The sequence below is a fragment of the Salmo salar genome, chromosome 01 (genome assembly GCF_965601325.2).
Source record: "Salmo salar chromosome 01, fSalSal1, whole genome shotgun sequence".
Taxonomy (NCBI): domain Eukaryota; kingdom Metazoa; phylum Chordata; class Actinopteri; order Salmoniformes; family Salmonidae; genus Salmo; species Salmo salar.
This window is the reverse complement of record NC_138291.1, coordinates 180,046,920-180,067,822: the sequence shown is the minus strand read 5'-3', so window position 1 is coordinate 180,067,822 and position 20,903 is coordinate 180,046,920. Positions and strand designations below refer to the sequence as shown.

General features: G+C 46.0%; 1 protein-coding gene across 2 annotated transcripts in view; it reads right to left on the bottom strand.

Annotated features, from left to right (window-relative positions):
* LOC106572283 (methyl-CpG-binding domain protein 2) overlaps positions 1–20,903 on the bottom strand; it is a 106,592-nt gene that overhangs the window by 50,982 nt on the left and 34,707 nt on the right. For both annotated transcript variants that reach the window (XM_045694079.2, XM_045694080.2), the window contains exon 3: positions 6,570–6,707. In XM_045694079.2, the coding sequence (XP_045550035.1) occupies positions 6,570–6,707 (138 nt within the window). The remainder of the gene's footprint in view (positions 1–6,569; positions 6,708–20,903) is intronic.

Sequence of the window (20,903 nt, the reverse complement as noted above, 5' to 3'; positions counted from 1 at the left end):
CTGTCATCCTGTTACTCAGGGTAGACTGGGCCTAGTGGTCTGTCATCCTGTTACTCAGGGTAGACTGGGCCTAGTGGTCTGTCATCCTGTTACTCAGGGTAGACTGGGCCTAGTGGTCTGTCATCCTGTTACTCAGGGTAGACTGGGCCTAGTGGTCTGTCATTCCTGTTACTCAGGTTAGACTGGGCCTAGTGGTCTGTCATCCTGTTACTCAGGGTAGACTGGGCCTAGTGGTCTGTCATCCTGTTACTCAGGGTAGACTGGGCCTAGTGGTCTGTCATCCTGTTACTCAGGGTAGACTGGGCCTAGTGGTCTGTCATCCTGTTACTCAGGGTAGACTGGGCCTAGTGGTCTGTCATCCTGTTACTCAGGTTAGACTGGGCCTAGTGGTCTGTCTTTACTCAGGGTAGACTGGGCCTAGTGGTCTGTCTTTACTCAGGTTAGACTGGGCCTAGTGGTCTGTCTTTACTCAGGTTAGACTGGGCCTAGTGGTCTGTCATTACTCAGGTTAGACTGGGCCTAGTGGTCTGTCATTACTCAGGGTAGACTGGGCCTAGTGGTCTGTCTTTACTCAGGTTAGACTGGGCCTAGTGGTCTGTCATCATGTTACTCAGGGTAGACTGGGCCTAGTGGTCTGTCATCCTGTTACTCAGGGTAGACTGGGCCTAGTGGTCTGTCATCCTGTTACTCAGGGTAGACTGGGCCTAGTGGTCTGTCATCCTGTTACTCAGGTTAGACTGGGCCTAGTGGTCTGTCTTTACTCAGGGTAGACTGGGCCTAGTGGTCTGTCATTACTCAGGTTAGACTGGGCCTAGTGGTCTGTCATCCTGTTACTCAGGTTAGACTGGGCCTAGTGGTCTGTCTTTACTCAGGGTAGACTGGGCCTAGTGGTCTGTCATTACTCAGGTTAGACTGGGCCTAGTGGTCTGTCTTTACTCAGGGTAGACTGGGCCTAGTGGTCTGTCATCCTGCTACTCAGGGTAGACTGGGCCTAATGGTCTGTCATCCTGTTACTCAGGTTAGACTGGGCCTAGTGGTCTGTCATCCTGTTACTCAGGTTAGACTGGGCCTAATGGTCTGTCATCCTGTTACTCAGGGTAGACTGGGCCTAGTGGTCTGTCATCCTGTTACTCAGGTTAGACTGGGCCTAGTGGTCTGTCATTCCTGTTACTCAGGTTAGACTGGGCCAAACGGTCTGTCATTACTCAGATTAGACTGGGCCTAGTGGTCTGTCATTCCTGTTACTCAGGTTAGACTGGGCCTAGTGGTCTGTCATTCCTGTTACTCAGGTTAGACTGGGCCTAGTGGTCTGTCATTCCTGTTACTCAGGTTAGACTGGGCCTAGTGGTCTGTCATTCCTGTTACTCAGGTTAGACTGGGCCTAGTGGTCTGTCATTCCTGTTACTCAGGTTAGACTGGGCCTAATGGTCTGTCATCCTGCTACTCAGGGTAGACTGGGCCTAGTGGTCTGTCATTCCTGTTACTCAGGTTAGACTGGGCCTAGTGGTCTGTCATTCCTGTTACTCAGGGTAGACTGGGCCTAGTGGTCTGTCATCCTGTTACTCAGGTTAGACTGGGCCTAGTGGTCTGTCATTCCTGTTACTCAGGTTAGACTGGGCCAAACGGTCTGTCATTACTCAGATTAGACTGGGCCTAGTGGTCTGTCATTCCTGTTACTCAGGTTAGACTGGGCCTAGTGGTCTGTCCTTCCTGTTACTCAGATTAGACTGGGCCTAGTGGTCTGTCATTCCTGCTACTCAGGTTAGACTGGGCCTAGTGGTCTGTCATTCCTGCTACTCAGGTTAGACTGGGCCAAACGGTCTGTCATTACTCAGATTAGACTGGGCCTAGTGGTCTGTCATTCCTGCTACTCAGGTTAGACTGGGCCTAGTGGTCTGTCATTCCTGCTACTCAGGTTAGACTGGGCCAAACGGTCTGTCATTACTCAGGTTAGACTGGGCCTAGTGGTCTGTCATTCCTGTTACTCAGGTTAGACTGGGCCTAGTGGTCTGTCATTCCTGTTACTCAGGTTAGACTGGGCCTAGTGGTCTGTCATTCCTGTTACTCAGGTTAGACTGGGCCTAGTGGTCTGTCATTCCTGTTACTCAGGTTAGACTGGGCCTAGTGGTCTGTCATTCCTGTTACTCAGGTTAGACTGGGCCTAGTGGTCTGTCATCCTGTTACTCAGGTTAGACTGGGCCTAGTGGTCTGTCATTCCTGTTACTCAGGTTAGACTGGGCCTAGTGGTCTGTCATTCCTGCTACTCAGGTTAGACTGGGCCTAGTGGTCTGTCATTCCTGCTACTCAGGTTAGACTGGGCCAAACGGTCTGTCATTACTCAGGTTAGACTGGGCCTAGTGGTCTGTCATTCCTGTTACTCAGGTTAGACTGGGCCTAGTGGTCTGTCCTTCCTGTTACTCAGATTAGACTGGGCCTAGTGGTCTGTCATTCCTGTTACTCAGGTTAGACTGGGCCTAGTGGTCTGTCATTCCTGTTACTCAGGTTAGACTGGGCCAAACGGTCTGTCATTACTCAGGTTAGACTGGGCCTAGTGGTCTGTCATTCCTGTTACTCAGGTTAGACTGGGCCTAGTGGTCTGTCATTCCTGTTACTCAGGTTAGACTGGGCCTAGTGGTCTGTCATCCTGTTACTCAGGTTAGACTGGGCCAAACGGTCTGTCATTACTCAGGTTAGACTGGGCCTAGTGGTCTGTCATTCCTGTTACTCAGGTTAGACTGGGCCTAGTGGTCTGTCATTCCTGTTACTCAGGTTAGACTGGGCCTAGTGGTCTGTCATTCCTGTTACTCAGGTTAGACTGGGCCTAGTGGTCTGTCATTCCTGTTACTCAGGTTAGACTGGGCCTAGTGGTCTGTCATTCCTGTTACTCAGGTTAGACTGGGCCTAATGGTCTGTCATCCTGCTACTCAGGGTAGACTGGGCCTAGTGGTCTGTCATTCCTGTTACTCAGGTTAGACTGGGCCTAGTGGTCTGTCATTCCTGTTACTCAGGGTAGACTGGGCCTAGTGGTCTGTCATCCTGTTACTCAGGTTAGACTGGGCCTAGTGGTCTGTCATTCCTGTTACTCAGGTTAGACTGGGCCAAACGGTCTGTCATTACTCAGATTAGACTGGGCCTAGTGGTCTGTCATTCCTGTTACTCAGGTTAGACTGGGCCTAGTGGTCTGTCCTTCCTGTTACTCAGATTAGACTGGGCCTAGTGGTCTGTCATTCCTGCTACTCAGGTTAGACTGGGCCTAGTGGTCTGTCATTCCTGCTACTCAGGTTAGACTGGGCCAAACGGTCTGTCATTACTCAGATTAGACTGGGCCTAGTGGTCTGTCATTCCTGCTACTCAGGTTAGACTGGGCCTAGTGGTCTGTCATTCCTGCTACTCAGGTTAGACTGGGCCAAACGGTCTGTCATTACTCAGGTTAGACTGGGCCTAGTGGTCTGTCATTCCTGTTACTCAGGTTAGACTGGGCCTAGTGGTCTGTCATTCCTGTTACTCAGGTTAGACTGGGCCTAGTGGTCTGTCATTCCTGTTACTCAGGTTAGACTGGGCCTAGTGGTCTGTCATTCCTGTTACTCAGGTTAGACTGGGCCTAGTGGTCTGTCATTCCTGTTACTCAGGTTAGACTGGGCCTAGTGGTCTGTCATCCTGTTACTCAGGTTAGACTGGGCCTAGTGGTCTGTCATTCCTGTTACTCAGGTTAGACTGGGCCTAGTGGTCTGTCATTCCTGCTACTCAGGTTAGACTGGGCCTAGTGGTCTGTCATTCCTGCTACTCAGGTTAGACTGGGCCAAACGGTCTGTCATTACTCAGGTTAGACTGGGCCTAGTGGTCTGTCATTCCTGTTACTCAGGTTAGACTGGGCCTAGTGGTCTGTCCTTCCTGTTACTCAGATTAGACTGGGCCTAGTGGTCTGTCATTCCTGTTACTCAGGTTAGACTGGGCCTAGTGGTCTGTCATTCCTGTTACTCAGGTTAGACTGGGCCAAACGGTCTGTCATTACTCAGGTTAGACTGGGCCTAGTGGTCTGTCATTCCTGTTACTCAGGTTAGACTGGGCCTAGTGGTCTGTCATTCCTGTTACTCAGGTTAGACTGGGCCTAGTGGTCTGTCATCCTGTTACTCAGGTTAGACTGGGCCAAACGGTCTGTCATTACTCAGGTTAGACTGGGCCTAGTGGTCTGTCATTCCTGTTACTCAGGTTAGACTGGGCCTAGTGGTCTGTCATTCCTGTTACTCAGGTTAGACTGGGCCTAGTGGTCTGTCATTCCTGTTACTCAGGTTAGACTGGGCCTAGTGGTCTGTCATCCTGTTACTCAGGTTAGACTGGGCCTAGTGGTCTGTCATTCCTGTTACTCAGGTTAGACTGGGCCTAGTGGTCTGTCATTCCTGTTACTCAGGTTAGACTGGGCCTAGTGGTCTGTCATTCCTGTTACTCAGGTTAGACTGGGCCTAGTGGTCTGTCATCCTGCTACTCAGGTTAGACTGGGCCAAACGGTCTGTCATTACTCAGATTAGACTGGGCCTAGTGGTCTGTCATTCCTGTTACTCAGGTTAGACTGGGCCAAACGGTCTGTCATTACTGCTACTCCGGTTCCCTGACTCCTCCAGCACTGACTGTACGTCTGCTATTCACTGCAGGTGGAGAAAATGGCCCTCAGATGTAATGCAGCCTTGTTGACTCACATAGATCTGTTTCTGCTCAGCTAGCAGCTAACCTATCACTGGCTCTATAACGCCTATGGCTGGCTCTATAACATTTAACATACATTAACATTTAAGTCATTTAGCAGATGCTCTTATCCAGAGCGACTTACAAATTGGTGCATTCAGCTTATAATATCCAGTGGAACAACCACTTTACAATAGTGCATCTAAATCTTTTAAGGGGGGGGGGGGGGGGGGGGGGGGGTTAGAAGGATTACTTTATCCTATTCCTTAAAGAGGTGGGGAATACCTGGGATAGGATAAAGTAATCCTTCTAACCCCCCCGTAAAAGATTTAGATATATATATAACGGCTATGGCTGGCTCTATAACGGCTATGGCTGGCTCTATAACGGCTATGACTGGCTGGCTCTATAAAGGCTATGACTGGCTGGCTCTATAACGGCTATGGCTGGCTCTATAAAGGCTATGACTGGCTCTATAAAGGCTATGGCTGGCTCTATAACGGCTATGGCTGGCTCTATAACGGCTATGGCTGGCTCTATAACGCCTATGACTGGCTGGCTCTATAACGCCTATGACTGGCTGGCTCTATAACGGCTATGACTGGCTCTATAAAGGCTATGACTGGCTGGCTCTATAACGGCTATGACTGGCTGGCTCTATAACGGCTATGGCTGGCTCTATAAATGCTATGACTGGCTCTATAACGCCTATGGCTGGCTCTATAACGGCTATGACTGGCTCTATAACGCCTATGACTGGCTCTATAACGCCTATGACTGGCTGGCTCTATAATGGCTATGACTGGCTGGCTCTATAACGGCTATGACTGGCTCTATAACGGCTATGACTGGCTCTATAACGGCTATGACTGGCTCTATAACGGCTATGACTGGCTCTATAACGGCTCCTACAGTCCCAGTCTCAGTGTGGTGCTGCTGCGTTCACGCTGAGCGGTGCTGCTGCCGTGTTCATGCTGAGCGGTGCTGCTGTAACATGCTGTGTTCATGCTGAGCGGTGCTGCTGTAACATGCCGTGTTCATGCTGAGCGGTGCTGCTGTAACATGCCGTGTTCATGCTGAGCGGTGCTGCTGTAACATGCCGTGTTCATGCTGAGCGGTGCTGCTGCCGTGTTCATGCTGAGCGGTGCTGCTGCCGTGTTCATGCTGAGCGGTGCTGCTGCCGTGTTCATGCTGAGCGGTGCTGCTGCCGTGTTCATGCTGCCGTGTTCATGCTGAGCGGTGCTGCTGTAACATGCCGTGTTCATGCTGAGCGGTGCTGCTGCCGTGTTCATGCTGAGCGGTGCTGCTGCCGTGTTCATGCTGAGCGGTGCTGCTGTAACACAGTGAGTAGCTACAGCTCTACATCTGTGGTCCTTTACCAACCTCTAGTGGTCGGCGCCAGACATGACACCCTGGTTCAGTTACAGGATTTACATAATAGGTTTAGCGGGCTTTGCTCTACCGTGTAACTAGTATGACGTTGTGGCTAGCCTACGTAGTACCCACTAGACAATGAGAGGCTGTGATGCTGGTGTCAGGAGACTGGCTGAAGACCAGTTCAAAAACTCACAACTAGAGTCTTCATTTGTAACACTTTTCCAAGTCAGGAATTTACCGTTTTTTTTTTTTTTTTAAACCAGATTAGATTCCTGTGAAAATCGCTCAATGGGTTGGCAGTTAGCAGCTACTCTCGCCAATGATAGCCAGTGACCTTTCACCTTTTTGAATGCAGGCTGCATCTCATGATCAACCCCTCCCTCTGAGCAATAAAGTACCAGTCACTACAGTGATTGAGTTACTCAGCGTGTGTGCGTGTGTGTGTGTGTGTGTGTGTGTGTGTGTGTGTGTGCGTGTGTGTGTGTGTGTGTGTGTGTGTGTATATATCTCACCTGTCTGGGCTGCTCTGTGGCTCTCTGTAGGTCTATCTTCACCTTGTTGTTGGGGTGGTTCACAACTTTGGTGACAGGCTGTTTAAAGATGGAGGCTGTCTGTCTGATAGGAAGTCCTGTGTTCAGGTCTGGTTTACCCTTAAACGGAGAGAGTGACAAGCTCAATTAAACAACAGGAGAGAGGGATGATCAAAGGGTTTTAGAAAAGCGATATAACAATTATGTATTATTAATAAACGACAAGCAAAGATAGAAAAATCAAGGAGCGGAAGAGAGCAACAGAGAGAGAGAGAGACAGAGAGAGAGAAAGAGCGAGAAAGAGAGAAAGAGAGAGGGACAGAGCGAGAGAGAGAAAGAGAGAGGGACAGAGCGAGAGAGAGAAAGAGAGAGAGACCGAGAGAAAGAAAGGAGAGAGAGAAAGATAGCGAGAGAGCGAAAGAGAGAGAGACAGAGACACAGAGAGAGAGAGACAGAAAGGAGGGGGAGAAAGACAGAGAGAGTGGGAGAGAGAGAGAGACAGAAGGGAGAGGGAGAAAGAGAGAGAGAGACAGAGAGAGATACAGTGTCAGTAGGTAAAGCAAAGTCCACTCTCTTTGTGTGTTGGTACATCCATGAGCCATCAGGAAGCAGTCCCGTCATAAAACCGCGAAGGGAATCAAATCAAAGTTTATTTGTCACGTGCGCCGAATACAACAGGTGTAGTAGACCTCACAGTGAAATGCTGAATACAACAGGTGTAGTAGACCTCACAGTGAAATGCTGAATACAACAGGTGTAGTAGACCTCACAGTGAAATGCTGAATACAACAGGTGTAGTAGACCTTACAGTGAAATGCTGAATACAACAGGTGTAGTAGACCTCACAGTGAAATGCTGAATACAACAGGTGTAGTAGACCTCACAGTGAAATGCTGAATACAACAGGTGTAGTAGACCTTACAGTGAAATGCTGAATACAACAGGTGTAGTAGACCTCACAGTGAAATGCTGAATACAACAGGTGTAGTAGACCTCACAGTGAAATGCTGAATACAACAGGTGTAGTAGACCTCACAGTGAAATGCTGAATACAACAGGTGTAGTAGACCTTACAGTGAAATGCTGAATACAACAGGTGTAGTAGACCTCACAGTGAAATGCTGAATACAACAGGTGTAGTAGACCTCACAGTGAAATGCTGAATACAACAGGTGTAGTAGACCTCACAGTGAAATGCTGAATACAACAGGTGTAGTAGACCTCACAGTGAAATGCTGAATACAACAGGTGTAGTAGACCTCACAGTAAAATGCTGAATACAACAGGTGTAGTAGACCTCACAGTGAAATGCTTACTTACAGGCTCTAACCAATAGTGCAAAAAAGGTATTAGGTGAAAAATAGGTAGGTAAAGAAATCAAACAACAGTAAAAAGACAGGCTATATACAGTAGAGGCTATATACAGTAGAGAGGCTATATACAGTAGAGAGGCTATATACAGTAGAGAGGTTATATACAGTAGAGAGGCTATATACAGTAGAGAGGCTATATACAGTAGAGGATATATACAGTAGAGAGGCTATATACAGTAGAGAGGCTATATACAGTAGAGAGGCTATATACAGTAGAGAGGCTATATACAGTAGAGAGGCTATATACAGTAGAGAGGCTATATACAGTAGAGAGGCTATATACAGTAGAGAGGTTATATACAGTAGAGAGGCTATATACAGTAGTGAGGCTACATGCAGACACCGGTTAGTCAGGCTGATTGAGGTAGTATGTACATGTAGATATGGTTAAAGTGACTATGCATATATGATGAACAGAGAGTAGCAGTAGCGTAAAAAGAGGGGTTGGTGGGTGGTGGGACACAATGCAGATAGCCCGGTTAGCCAATGTACGGGAGCACTGGTTGGTCGGGCCAATTGAGGTAGTATGTACATGAATGTATAGTTAAAGTGACTATGCATATATGATAAACAGAGAGTAGCAGCAGCGTAAAAGAGGGGTTGGGGCGGGGGGGGTCACACAATGCAAATAGTCTGGGAAAGCCAAACCTTCCTTTTAAATAGTTTGCCACCCCTCCACCACCCCTCATGCCCCTGCTTTGGGCGCTCGTCTCGCGCGCTCCTCTTTTTACAGCTGACCATGGCAACACATTCAGTATAACTCCCACAGCCACTGCGGGGCATGAGATCTCGTCTTGTGTAGGAAAGCCATCGTTCTGAACTGCAGTACCCAAACTAAAGAAGGTAAGCTGTGATTTAGACTACCTCTAGCAAGCATAACGTTACACTGGTTTGATCAGGCTCCTAATGACCTTTATTACAGTAATCGTTGTGTGGCAAGAAATGACTGAGCCAAATCAGCAGTGTCATAAACAAAAGCAAAAGTAATAGAAAACGCCTTGCAAAACTGCTGAAGCAGAAACAATCAGCACTAAAGTCAGTGACCGTTTCTACAGGTCAGTGGAAGCGCAGCAGGACGAAAACACGTTTACGATTCAAACAATAGTGAGGCAGACAGACAACTAGTGAGGCTGACAGACAGACAGACAGACAGGCAGGCAGGCAGACAGACAGACAGACAGACAGACAGACAGACAGACAGACAGACAGACAGACAGACAGACAGACAGACAGACAGGCAGGCAGACAGACAACTAGTGAGGCAGACAGACAACTAGTGAGGAAAACAGGCAGGCAGGCAGGCAGACAGACAACTAGTGAGGCAGACAGACAACTAGTGAGGAAAACAGACAGACAGACAGACAGACAGACAGACAGACAACTAGTGAGACAGACAGACAGACAGACAGACAGACAGACAGACAGACAGACAGACAGACAGACAGACAGACAGACAGACAGACAGAGAACTAGTGAGGCAGACGGACAACATTCAAAGTAGACGGTTGGTTGGTTGGTTGGTTGAGGCTGCTCACTTGGCTGTGTGTGTAGCAGTCTGCGGAGCGGCAGTTGAAGGGTTAACTCTGATCTGTGGTTTGGCAGACACAACAGGGGAGGGTGAGGGGGAGGGGGAGGGGAGGGGAGGGAGGGGACTCCTCCCTAGCGATGACACGTGGAGAGCAGTAGAGCAGAGCAGAGTGAGGTCAAGCTAAAACCAACGCCTGTCAGCCAATCAACACCGGCTCAGGGAACACTGACACACAAAGGCCTAACTGGAGACAAGGTCTGTTTATTCCTTCCTGTTTATTTATCTGCACACAGGGACAGGTTGCATCACAGGTCACGTGGACTGGGAGAGGTGCATCGTGGACAGGGAGAGGTGCATTGTGGACTGGGAGAAGAGCATCGTGGACTGGGAGAGATGCATCGTGGACTGGGAGAGATGCATCGTGGACTGGGAGTGGTGCATCGTGGACTGGGAGTGGTGCATCGTGGACTGGGAGTGGTGCATCGTGGACTGGGAGAGGTGCATCGTGGACTGGGAGTGGTGCATCGTGGACTGGGAGAGGAGCATCGTGGACTGGGAGAAGAAGATCATAGACCACCTCTATATATATATACACCCAGTAGACCACCTCTATATATATATACACCCAGTAGACCACCTCTATATATACACCCAGTAGACCACCTCTATATATATATATATACACCCAGTAGACCACCTCTATATATATACACCCAGTAGACCACCTCTATATATATACACCCAGTAGACCACCTCTATATATACACCCAGTAGACCACCTCTATATATACACCCAGTAGACCACCTCTATATATACACCCAGTAGACCACCTCTATTTATACACCCAGTAGACCACCTCTATATATACACCCAGTAGACCACCTCTATATATACACCCAGTAGACCACCTCTATATATACATATATACACCCAGTAGACCACCTCTATATATACACCCAGTAGACCACCTCTATATATATACACCCAGTAGACCACCTCTATATATATATATATACACCCAGTAGACCACCTCTATATATATATATATATATACACCCAGTAGACCACCTCTATATATACACCCAGTAGACCAACTCTATATATACACACCCAGTAGACCACCTCTATATATATATATATACACCCAGTAGACCACCTCTATATATATACACCCAGTAGACCACCTCTATATATATATATATATATATATATATATATATATATATATATATATATATACACCCAGTAGACCACCTCTATATATATACACCCAGTAGACCACCTCTATATATATACACCCAGTAGACCACCTCTATATATATATATATATACACCCAGTAGACCACCTGTGACGTAAAAGTCCGTCACTGGCCGCGGGCAGCATTTGGTACTTTAATGCACGCACACATTCATCACTCCTCCCTGCTCCGTTATCAGATAAGTTAACAATGTGGGTCGACACACAAGTTAACGTCTCTATCTTAGTACATACATTTCACACTTACTTCAGTAACCGGTTAGGGTATAAAGAAATAAAGACAGGTGTTCATATTTAATATAAGCAATATTTAGTATACTTATCGATGTTATGGATGAGCGCGGTTGTTTGTTCTGTTCCTCTCTCTCTCCATCTCTGTAGCTTCCAGGTATGCTGGATAAGGACCCGAGCTAAGGGAATTGGGCTTACTTTGTAGTGCCTGTCCGGAATGGCTCATTAATGTAAACGGGCATATTGGAAGACACTGTCAGTAGTGATGTAATTTTGTAAATGTTATATTGTGATGTTGTTTCATAAACGTGTTGCAATGTATATATTTTGGTATGTTTAGATAAATGGAAACTGTATGTTGAATAGGTAATTGCTTAATTAATTAGTGTTAATTGTTCTGAGGGGAGGGGCTACCCCTACAAAAGGAGCCTCTCTTTCAGTTCAAGGAGAGGCATTTTGGATTGAGCTGTGGGTGGGGCAGCTTTGTTTTTAAGCTGTCCCATAAGGTATATGTTTGATGGCAGTACTGTTGTTTTTGTTCCGGAATCACTATGTAAATAAACACCTTTGCACAGAAGAACTTTTGCGGCTCCGCCATCTTTTTATTTTTTATAGAGGTTAGGTTTTCCAGTTTAGCCTTCTGGCCTACTCTACGTGACACCACCTCTATATATATATATACACCCAGTAGACCACCTCTATATATATATATATATACACACACAACACCCAAACTACTAACACCAACCCTACTCTGAGTTCCCATGTTAACACCCCCCCCCAAGTCCACCCTAACCTCTACGTTTCCATGAAGACCTCAAGGTAAAACAGAGCCTTGAGGACCATGCTGTGATGACATAGAGCTGTTTGGCAGTATAATGCAGGAATGCCTTAGTGTTTTTCCTTCCAGATTCTATCTGCCCTTCAACCTGACATGAACTTCTAGAAGTTAAAGAGATTCAAGTAGACAGCAATACAACTTTAACGTCCATTAGTTACATCAACAATACAACTTTAACGTCCATTAGTTACATCAGCAATACAACTTTAACGTCCATTGGTTACAGTGACAATACAATACAACTTTAACGTCCATTAGTTACAGTGACAATACAATACAACTTTAATGTCCATTAGTTACAGCGACAATACAACTTTAACGTCCATTAGTTACAGCGACAATACAACTTTAACGTCCATTAGTTACAGCGACAATACAACTTTAACGTCCATTAGTTACAGCGACAATACAACTTTAATGTCCATTAGTTACAGTGACAATACAATACAACTTTAACGTCCATTGGTTACAGTGACAATACAATACAACTTTAACGTCCATTAGTTACAGCGACAATACAACTTTAATGTCCATTAGTTACAGCGACAATACAACTTTAATGTCCATTAGTTACAGCGACAATACAACTTTAATGTCCATTAGTTACAGCGACAATACAACTTTAATGTCCATTAGTTACAGCGACAATACAACTTTAACGTCCATTAGTTACAGTGACAATACAATACAACTTTAATGTCCATTAGTTACAGCGACAATACAATACAACTTTAATGTCCATTAGTTACAGCGACAATACAACTTTAACGTCCATTAGTTACAGCGACAATACAACTTTAACGTCCATTAGTTACAGTGACAATACAATACAACTTTAACGTCCATTAGTTACAGCGACAATACAACTTTAATGTCCATTAGTTACAGCGACAATACAACTTTAACGTCCATTAGTTACAGTGACAATACAATACAACTTTAATGTCCATTAGTTACAGCGACAATACAACTTTAACGTCCATTAGTTACAGCGACAATACAACTTTAACGTCCATTAGTTACAGTGACAATACAATACAACTTTAATGTCCATTAGTTACAGCGACAATACAACTTTAATGTCCATTAGTTACAGTGACAATACAACTTTAATGTCCATTAGTTACAGTGACAATACAACTTTAATGTCCATTAGTTACAGCGACAATACAACTTTAATGTCCATTAGTTACAGCGACAATACAACTTTAATGTCCATTAGTTACAGCGACAATACAACTTTAACGTCCATTAGTTACAGTGACAATACAACTTTAACGTCCATTAGTTACAGCGACAATACAACTTTAACGTCCATTAGTTACAGTGACAATACAACTTTAACGTCCATTAGTTACAGTGATAATACAATACAACTTTAACGTCCATTAGTTACAGTGATAATACAATACAACTTTAATGTCCATTAGTTACAGCGACAATACAACTTTAACGTCCATTAGTTACAGCGACAATACAACTTTAACGTCCATTAGTTACAGTGACAATACAATACAACTTTAACGTCCATTAGTTACAGCGACAATACAACTTTAACGTCCATTAGTTACAGCGACAATACAACTTTAACGTCCATTAGTTACAGTGATAATACAATACAACTTTAATGTCCATTAGTTACAGCGACAATACAACTTTAACGTCCATTAGTTACAGCGACAATACAACTTTAATGTCCATTAGTTACAGTGACAATACAATACAACTTTAACGTCCATTAGTTACAGCGACAATACAACTTTAATGTCCATTAGTTACAGCGACAATACAACTTTAATGTCCATTAGTTACAGCGACAATACAACTTTAACGTCCATTAGTTACAGCGACAATACAACTTTAATGTCCATTAGTTACAGCGACAATACAACTTTAATGTCCATTAGTTACAGCGACAATACAACTTTAATGTCCATTAGTTACAGCGACAATACAACTTTAATGTCCATTAGTTACAGTGATAATACAATACAACTTTAATGTCCATTAGTTACAGCGACAATACAACTTTAATGTCCATTAGTTACAGTGACAATACAATACAACTTTAATGTCCATTAGTTACAGCCGGCATTTGTCTTGTGACAGAACAACATCTTCTGACTCAACTCTCAGGGGTCTGAGGTTTGGTCTTGTTTCCGTGGACAACCGCTCATAAACCTAACCTCTGTACCAAAAAAAAGTGGCTTTGGGAAAGTACACAGGCAGTGAGGGTCTGCCAATTCAGCTTGATGACACACACCTCAAAGAATGTTCTAGTGGCTGAATGTCCTCAAAGGAATGACGGAGAGAGAGAGAGAGAGCGAGAGAGGAGACGCCCACACAGACCCCGTTCCTCCTAGACCAGTCTACTGGGTCGTTTTCAATAGGGCAAAACCTTTTCATGGAAATCAGAGTTTTGTCATTGGCTCAAGTTCAGATAGTCTCTCTCTCTCTCTGTATGGAACCAGTTTCCTTCCGTTTCGTGTCAAGTGAATACCACCCTGGTCCGTAATTCTGTCTCAGAGGTAGAAATATACCACCCAGGTCCTTCCTCTGTCTGTCACTCTGATAGAGTGTGTGTACAGGTCGATAGAGAGTGTGTACAGGTCGATAGAGAGTGTGTCGATAGAGAGTGTGTACAGGTCGATAGAGAGTGTGTACAGGTCGATAGAGAGTGTGTACAGGTCTATAGAGAGTGTGTACAGGTCTATAGAGAGTGTGTCGATAGAGAGTGTGTACAGGTCGATAGAGAGTGTGTACAGGTCTATAGAGAGTGTGTACAGGTCTATAGAGAGTGTGTCCAGGTCTATAGAGAGTGTGTCCAGGTCTATAGAGAGTGTGTCCAGGTCTATAGAGAGTGTGTCGATAGAGAGTGTGTACAGGTCGATAGAGAGTGTGTAGAGGTCGATAGAGAGTGTGTACAGGTCTGTAGAGAGTGTGTACAGGTCGATAGAGAGTGTGTACAGGTCGATAGAGAGTGTGCACAGGTCTATAGAGAGTGTGTACAGGTCGATAGAGAGTGTGTACAGGTCGATAGAGAGTGTGTACAGGTCGATAGAGAGTGTGTCGATAGAGAGTGTGTACAGGTCTATAGAGAGTGTGTACAGGTCGATAGAGAGTGTGTACAGGTCGAAAGAGAGTGTGTACAGGTCGAAAGAGAGTGTGTACAGGTCGATAGAGAGTGTGTACAGGTCGATAGAGAGTGTGTACAGGTCGATAGAGAGTGTGTACAGGTCGATAGAGAGTGTGTACAGGTCGATAGAGAGTGTGTACAGGTGGATAGAGAGTGTGTCGATAGAGAGTGTGTACAGGTCGATAGAGAGTGTGTACAGGTCGATAGAGAGTGTGTACAGGTCTATAGAGAGTGTGTAGAGGTCGATAGAGAGTGTGTCGATAGAGAGTGTGTACAGGTCGATAGAGAGTGTGTCGATAGAGAGTGTGTACAGGTCTATAGAGAGTGTGTAGAGGTCGATAGAGAGTGTGTCGATAGAGAGTGTGTACAGGTCGATAGAGAGTGTGTCGATAGAGAGTGTGTACAGGTCTATAGAGAGTGTGTAGAGGTCGATAGAGAGTGTGTAGAGGTCGATAGAGAGTGTGTACAGGTCGATAGAGAGTGTGTACAGGTCAGTAGAGAGTGTGTACTGGTCTATAGAGAGTGTGTACAGGTCGATAGAGAGTGTGTACAGGTCGATAGAGAGTGTGTACAGGTCGATAGAGAGTGTGTACAGGTCTATAGAGAGTGTGTACAGGTCGATAGAGAGTGTGTACAGGTCGATAGAGAGTGTGTACAGGTCAGTAGAGAGTGTGTACAGGTCGATAGAGAGTGTGTACAGGTCAGTAGAGAGTGTGTACAGGTCGATAGAGAGTGTGTACAGGTCGATAGAGAGTGTGTACAGGTCAGTAGAGAGTGTGTACAGGTCGGTAGAGAGTGTGTACAGGTCGGTAGAGAGTGTGTACAGGTCGATAGAGAGTGTGTCGATAGAGAGTGTGTACAGGTCGGTAGAGAGTGTGTACAGGTCGATAGAGAGTGTGTACAGGTCGATACAGAGTGTGTACAGGTCGATAGAGAGTGTGTCTATAGAGAGTGTGTACAGGTCGATAGAGAGTGTGTACAGGTCTATAGAGAGTGTGTACAGGTGGATAGAGAGTGTGTACAGGTGGATAGAGAGTGTGTCGATAGAGAGTGTGTACAGGTCTATAGAGAGTGTGTACAGGTCGATAGAGAGTGTGTACAGGTCTATAGAGAGTGTGTACAGGTGGATAGAGAGTGTGTACAGGTGGATAGAGAGTGTGTACAGGTGGATAGAGAGTGTGTCGATAGAGAGTGTGTACAGGTCTATAGAGAGTGTGTACAGGTGGATAGAGAGTGTGTCGATAGAGAGTGTGTACAGGTCTATAGAGAGTGTGTCGATAGAGAGTGTGTACAGGTCTATAGAGAGTGTGTACAGGTCGATAGAGAGTGTGTACAGGTCGATAGAGAGTGTGTACAGGTCGATAGAGAGTGTGTACAGGTCGATAGAGAGTGTGTCGATAGAGAGTGTGTACAGGTCTATAGAGAGTGTGTACAGGTCGATAGAGAGTGTGTACAGGTCGATAGAGAGTGTGTCGATAGAGAGTGTGTACAGGTCGATAGAGAGTGTGTACAGGTCGATAGAGAGTGTGTACAGGTCGATAGAGAGTGTGTACAGGTCGATAGAGAGTGTGTCGATAGAGAGTGTGTACAGGTCGATAGAGAGTGTGTACAGGTCGATAGAGAGTGTGTCGATAGAGAGTGTGTACAGGTCTATAGAGAGTGTGTGTCGATAGAGAGTGTGTACAGGTCGATAGAGAGTGTGTACAGGTCGATAGAGAGTGTGTCGATAGAGAGTGTGTACAGGTCTATAGAGAGTGTGTGTCGATAGAGAGTGTGTACAGGTCTATAGAGAGTGTGTGTCGATAGAGAGTGTGTACAGGTCTATAGAGAGTGTGTGTCGATAGAGAGTGTGTACAGGTCTATAGAGAGTGTGTACAGGTCTATAGAGAGTGTGTGTCGATAGAGAGTGTGTACAGGTCGATAGAGAGTGTGTACAGGTCTATAGAGAGTGTGTGTCGATAGAGAGTGTGTACAGGTCGATAGAGAGTGTGTGTCGATAGAGAGTGTGTACAGGTCGATAGAGAGTGTGTACAGGTCGATAGAGAGTGTGTCGATAGAGAGTGTGTACAGGTCTATAGAGAGTGTGTGTCGATAGAGAGTGTGTACAGGTCTATAGAGAGTGTGTGTCGATAGAGAGTGTGTACAGGTCTATAGAGAGTGTGTGTCGATAGAGAGTGTGTACAGGTCTATAGAGAGTGTGTACAGGTCTATAGAGAGTGTGTGTCGATAGAGAGTGTGTACAGGTCTATAGAGAGTGTGTACAGGTCTATAGAGAGTGTGTGTCGATAGAGAGTGTGTACAGGTCGATAGAAAGTCTCAGTTGGAACTGTTGCATTTTTTAAATGTTTTATTCTGAACTGGAATAAACTGATTGATCACATCACACAGATGTAGCCCAGAAAACAGTCCTAATGAAAGGTGTGTGGCTGGTTGAAGTTTTCAACGTGGGCTCAGTTTTTTTGGCCGTGTAACTCTGAGGTCATGCTCAGCATTGACACTGTTTCAGTAGTAGAGCACCTTGTCTTGCAATAAGTATGTGGTACCAAACTGGATCAGAACATCTACTGCTTTCTCAGTCAGGCAGGAGACCACTTCCTGTTCCTGTTGCAGATGAACAACCCAGAACTGTGTGAGAGTGTTTGTCAAAAAAAAAAACATATTGTTCAATCAGTTTATTCCAGTTAAAAATGACAATTATTACTTGTAACAGCAATGGTTCCAACCTAGACTTGTTTTCAACAATTTCTATAGTAAAATGTACAGTAGGCCTGATATTTATCTCTGTGAGCTGTGGCAGGTAGGCTGCATGTTAAGAAACACAGTTCTGAAGGGTATTTATCTCTGTGAGCTGTGGCAGGTAGGCTGCATGTTAAGAAACACAGTTCTGAAGGGTATTTATCTCTGTGAGCTGTGGCAGGTAGGCTGCATGTTAAGAAACACAGAGCGCCAGTGACCAGTGCTCGGTACAGAAGCTCTGCGACGCCAAACACAATTCACTTGAATCCCCTCAGAGTGCTCCTGCGTGACAAACTGCAAGAAAAGGTACGTTAGCTTGTTTGTTTGACTACCGTTAGCTAGACAGCGAGTTAACTACATAAGTTAGCTATAACCTAAAAACCTCTACTAACGTAATTTACATCTATAATATTACTGACACAATTGTAACGGCAATTAGCTAGCCAATATCCACAAGTATGTTGATGATAAGACACATTGGTTAACTAACGTTTGTAGTCATGAAAGTTAGCTAGCTAGTTAGTTTGGAACTGTATCAAGTGCAAGCAAGACAGATACATCTTCGAATTAAGATTTATTTTATTTTTTTGTCCAGATGAGTTTATTGAAATATTTCCAGCCACTGTGGCGAAAGAGAAAAGGGGAACAGGGACGAGAGTGGCAGGTAACGATAACGTAGCTAGCTAACGTGAAATCAGCCTGAATTCAATGAAAACTTTCTTTAGTTAGCTAACTCTTTAAAATGCTTAAGGTGTCATTTTTAATAACAAGTGCATGGCTTACTTTACTAGACAGAGAAGAGGCAGAATCCTGGGAGAGGGGTAGGGATGCATGAGGGAGAGGGGTAGGGATGCTGGCTAGCTAACAGGAGAGGAGAGAGCCAGGAGGGGAGATGGAAGGAGAGAGGAGAGCAGAGTGGAACAGAGAGGAGAGAGGAGAGCAGAGTGGAACAGAGAGGAGAGAGGAGAGCAGAGTGGAACAGAGAGGAGAGCAGAGTGGGACAGAGAGGGACAGAGAGGAGAGCAGAGTGGAACAGAGAGGAGAGCAGAGTGGAACAGAGAGGAGAGCAGAGTGGAACAGAGAGGAGAGCAGAGTGGAACAGAGAGGAGAGCAGAGTGGAACAGAGAGGAGAGAGAAGAGCAGAGTGGAACAGAGAGGAGAGCAGAGTGGAACAGAGAGGAGAGAGAAGAGCAGAGTGGAACAGAGAGGAGAGCAGATTGGAACAGAGAGGACAGAGAAGAGCAGAGTGGAACAGAGAGGAGAGCAGAGTGGGACAGAGAGGAGAGCAGAGTGGAACAGAGAGGAGAGCAGAGTGGAACAGAGAGGAGAGAGAAGAGCAGAGTGGAACAGAGAGGAGAGCAGAGTGGAACAGAGAGGAGAGCAGAGTGGAACAGAGAGGAGAGAGAAGAGCAGAGTGGAACAGAGAGGAGAGAGAAGAGCAGAGTGGAACAGAGAGGAGAGAGAAGAGCAGAGTGGAACAGAGAGGAGAGCAGAGTGGAACAGAGAGGAGAGCAGAGTGGAACAGAGAGGAGAGCAGAGTGGAACAGAGAGGACAGAGAAGAGCAGAGTGGAACAGAGAGGAGAGCAGAGTGGGACAGAGAGGAGAGCAGAGTGGAACAGAGAGGAGAGCAGAGTGGAACAGAGAGGAGAGAGAAGAGCAGAGTGGAACAGAGAGGAGAGCAGAGTGGAACAGAGAGGAGAGCAGAGTGGAACAGAGAGGAGAGAGAAGAGCAGAGTGGAACAGAGAGGAGAGAGAAGAGCAGAGTGGAACAGAGAGGAGAGCAGAGTGGAACAGAGAGGAGAGCAGAGTGGAACAGAGAGGAGAGCAGAGTGGAACAGAGAGGACAGAGAAGAGCAGAGTGGAACAGAGAGGAGAGAGAAGAGCAGAGTGGAACAGAGGAGAGAGCCAGGAGGGGAGATGGAAGGAGAAAAGGAGAGAGGAGAGCAGAGTGGAACAGAGAGGAGAGCAGAGTGGAACAGAGAGGAGAGCAGAGTGGAACAGAGAGGAGAGCAGATTGGAACAGAGAGGACAGAGAAGTGCAGAGTGGAACAGAGAGGAGAGCTGAGTGGAACAGAGAGGAGAGCAGAGTGGAACAGAGAGGAGAGCTGAGTGGAACAGAGAGGAGAGCAGAGTGGAACAGAGAGGAGAGCAGAGTGGAACAGAGAGGAGAGAGAAGAGCAGAGTGGAACAGAGAGGAGAGCAGAGTGGAACAGAGAGGAGAGAGAAGAGCAGAGTGGAACAGAGAGGAGAGCAGAGTGGAACAGAGAGGAGGGAGGAATAAGGCCAAGTGTAAACCACCAGTAATCTATGTAAAGTGGCTTTATTTTGACAGACTGAAGCCCTGGCTGTATAATACACCACATAGTTAGTCACATTTCCTTTCATAAGGCTAAGGGCAAAAAATATTTGTGCATATTTAGTCTGTACTAGTCTACAGAATTAAGTGTTTATTTCTTAGCCAACTCCACCAGGACCTCGATGACCCAATGGGTCTGGGGCCATTCAACATCGAAGAAGAGGAGGAGGGGTTGAGGAGGAGAGGTAGAGAAGGAGGAAGAGGAGGAGGAGGAAGAGGAGGAAGAGGTAGAGGAGGAAGTGGAGGAGGTAGAGGAGGAAGAGGAGGAGGAGGAAGTGGAGGAGGTAGAGGAGGAGGAAGAGGAGGAGGTAGAGAAGGAAGAGGTAGAGGATAAGTTAGAGGAGGAGGTAGGGGAAGAAGAGGTAGAGGTAGAGGAGGTAGAAGGGGAGAAGGTTGAGGAGGAAGAGGAGTAGGAGTAGGAGAGGCCAGGTGGAGAAGACCAAGGCCAGGGAGCAGATCTGGGCTCGGTTAAAAGAGGAGGAAAACGTTTGTTTTCAAATGCTGTGATGAAACCAACGTTACATCACGTGTGTTGGATAAACTGAAACAAACGGCTATTAATCACTTATTTTCTGTTTTGTGCTGTTATTAGGTCATGGATCCATGTCTTGTTGGCCTCCAGTACAGTCTAGACCGGAGGTTACAACACCTGGAGATTCTGGGGGCCTCCAGTACAGTCTAGACCGGAGGTTACAACACCTGGAGATTCTGGGGGCCTCCAGTACAGTCTAGACCGGAGGTTACAACACCTGGAGATTCTGGGGGCCTCCAGTACAGTCTAGACCGGAGGTTACAACACCTGGAGATTCTGGGGGCCTTCAGTGTGTTGGGACAGTACAGCTAGTAGACACCACA